This window comes from Drosophila melanogaster, chromosome Y, assembly GCF_000001215.4.
Source record: "Drosophila melanogaster chromosome Y".
NCBI classification, from domain to species: domain Eukaryota; kingdom Metazoa; phylum Arthropoda; class Insecta; order Diptera; family Drosophilidae; genus Drosophila; species Drosophila melanogaster.
In genome coordinates this window covers 8,991-11,273 of record NC_024512.1, presented here as the reverse complement: position 1 = coordinate 11,273, position 2,283 = coordinate 8,991, and the positions used below count along the sequence as shown (strand labels likewise).

The window sequence follows — 2,283 nt, the reverse complement described above, 5'->3', positions numbered from 1 at the left end:
GGACCTGCATAGTGCTCTCATCTTAAATACTATACTCACTAAAAGAGATTGAGATTAAACGTACAAATTCTAGAGACAGACGCAGCGCTCACTGTAACGCCCAAAACTGCCACGCCTGTACCTTTGTTTTGATTTTTCTTCGTTTTATTGATAGTCTTGCCTATTTCTACCGGTGTATCAAAACCACCTACACCTACAAAACGGTCACGCCCATACTATTGAAATTTTTTTTTTTAAATACTACAGAAAAGTTTTGAAATTTTGAGTTCGCAATTCCACTAGCTGAGTAACGGGTAACTGATAGTCGGGGAATTCGACTACAGCAATCACTCTTGTTTTACAGGTTACTCTTACAGCAAAAGAGTCGAGCAACCGGTATAATAATTTTCTTTGAAAAAGGAAATATTAAGACAAATTAACTGCGATTAAGATTCAAAAATATATTTTAGCTTCCACACTTGTGTATAATTACTTTAATTACAAATATTCAGGCAATTTCAACATGCTTTGTTGAAAAAGCTATCCGTTTCTTAGGTTTCATCACTACCAGCGTTATATTTAGCTCGGCGTCCACACACATCATAGCACCGGCATTATCAAACTCCCCGCAATAATTAACGGCCGAGAAAACAGTAATTAGTTGACGTTTGGCAAAAAATTCGTAACCATCTTCAACAACTTGATGAGCACGACATATTAGATCAAAGCTAAAACGTGATAAAAATGTCTCTACGATATCAACCCCAAAGGTGAAGCTTACTCCCCGAGAATTCTTTTCCCAACCGATGGCAGTTGGATCTGGATCCGACCAAAGCAAGTCGCATAGAAGTCCGTTCCTGTCTACTTCAGCCGGTCTTTGTAAATGTTGAATATCATTCAAATTGTGCAGAGATGGACTTAGTCCTCCGTGGCAACAGAAAATCTTTGAGTTAATGATTGCAGCCACCGGAAGGCAGTCGTAGCAATCTACAAACATCCGCCATAGGCGTATAGTAAAACGTCGTTTGCACTCATCGTAAAATCCATAATAGCGATTGATAGCCGCTGATTCATGATTTCCTCGTAGTAAGTGTATGCTCGTCGGATAACGCACTTTATATGCCAGCAAGAGCGTGAGGGTCTCCACCGAGTATTTTCCTCTATCCACATAGTCGCCCAGCATCAAATAACGCTTTTTTGGGGGATGCCCAGATGTCTCGAAATAACGGAGGAGGTCATTATACTGGCCATGTATGTCCCCAAGCACGTTGACAGGAGCCTCCACAGTTAACAGCATTGGCTCTGACATAAGAACCTGGCGAGCCTGCTTTAATAATTTTATTATATCTGATTCAGGCACCATCATTTTTCTATCGATCTTCCAGCTAAGCAGCGATGCTATCATTTCGTCCAAGTACTTTTCAAACATTTGGTACTGGAATCGAAAGAACCATTTGGACATTACCTACTCCTACTTACAATTCTACGAATTATCCGTCGCCTGGTTATTATCCAAGTGAAAAAATAATAAATACAAATTAAAGTGACAGCTTTATAAATAACCTGTTTACTTGGCTATGTGCCGAGGAAAAATTAAATAATATATGTATATGTTTTGTTTTCAAATCGGAAATATAAATCGTTATTTATTTTCAAAAATTTTAAGCACAGTTTTATGGTAAGATTCTTGTCGGAAGTCTATTACTCGTAGAGTAAAATGGTATACTAGATTCGATTTTTTATTCTCATACGGCCATGTCCGTATGATCATATTAGGAACTAAAAGGCTGGAATGTTGTGATACGGCATGCAGCTTCCAGAGACTTGCCTGCGCAGCTCATGTTTGTTTCTCATACTTTTATTAGTTTTGTAAATTTCTATCTATATAACTTTGCTGGTGGAGGTACGGAGACAGAGTAAATTCTGTTCCGCATCCACGATTTATTTTGCCTTTGATTACAGTATGTGCAATATATAGGTACAATTATTTGAATTTATAGGTTTAACATTGCATGGGGTGAGTTTGGGGCTTGGGCGTGGTGAGTTAGTTTATAATTAGTATTTTTTGTATTCTTGGCTTTTAGACAGTAACATGGACTGGTAACATTAACATATTGCAAGGCTTGTTTACATTTAACAATTTAAATTAATTTACAAAAAACATTGAAATTTAGGATTAATATTGGTTAATTTGTTTCTTTTCAGGTACCCCCGCCAGAAGGACGGAAGCACCGATTCGCTGGGAGCCTCTGGCGACGTTACAGGTAAGTAGTTGTTGTACTTGACTTGGGGCTATGTTACAGG

General features: G+C 38.2%; 1 protein-coding gene across 1 annotated transcript; it reads right to left on the bottom strand.

The window, feature by feature from the left end:
* Positions 1 to 487: 487 nt before the first annotated feature.
* Pp1-Y1 (Protein phosphatase 1, Y-linked 1) lies at positions 488 to 1,441 on the bottom strand (the record flags this gene model as incomplete). Its single annotated transcript, NM_001110682.3, has 1 exon — positions 488 to 1,441. One exon carries the CDS (start codon positions 1,439 to 1,441, stop codon positions 488 to 490), a length of 954 nt encoding a protein of 317 aa, NP_001104152.3.
* Positions 1,442 to 2,283: the final 842 nt, after the last annotated feature.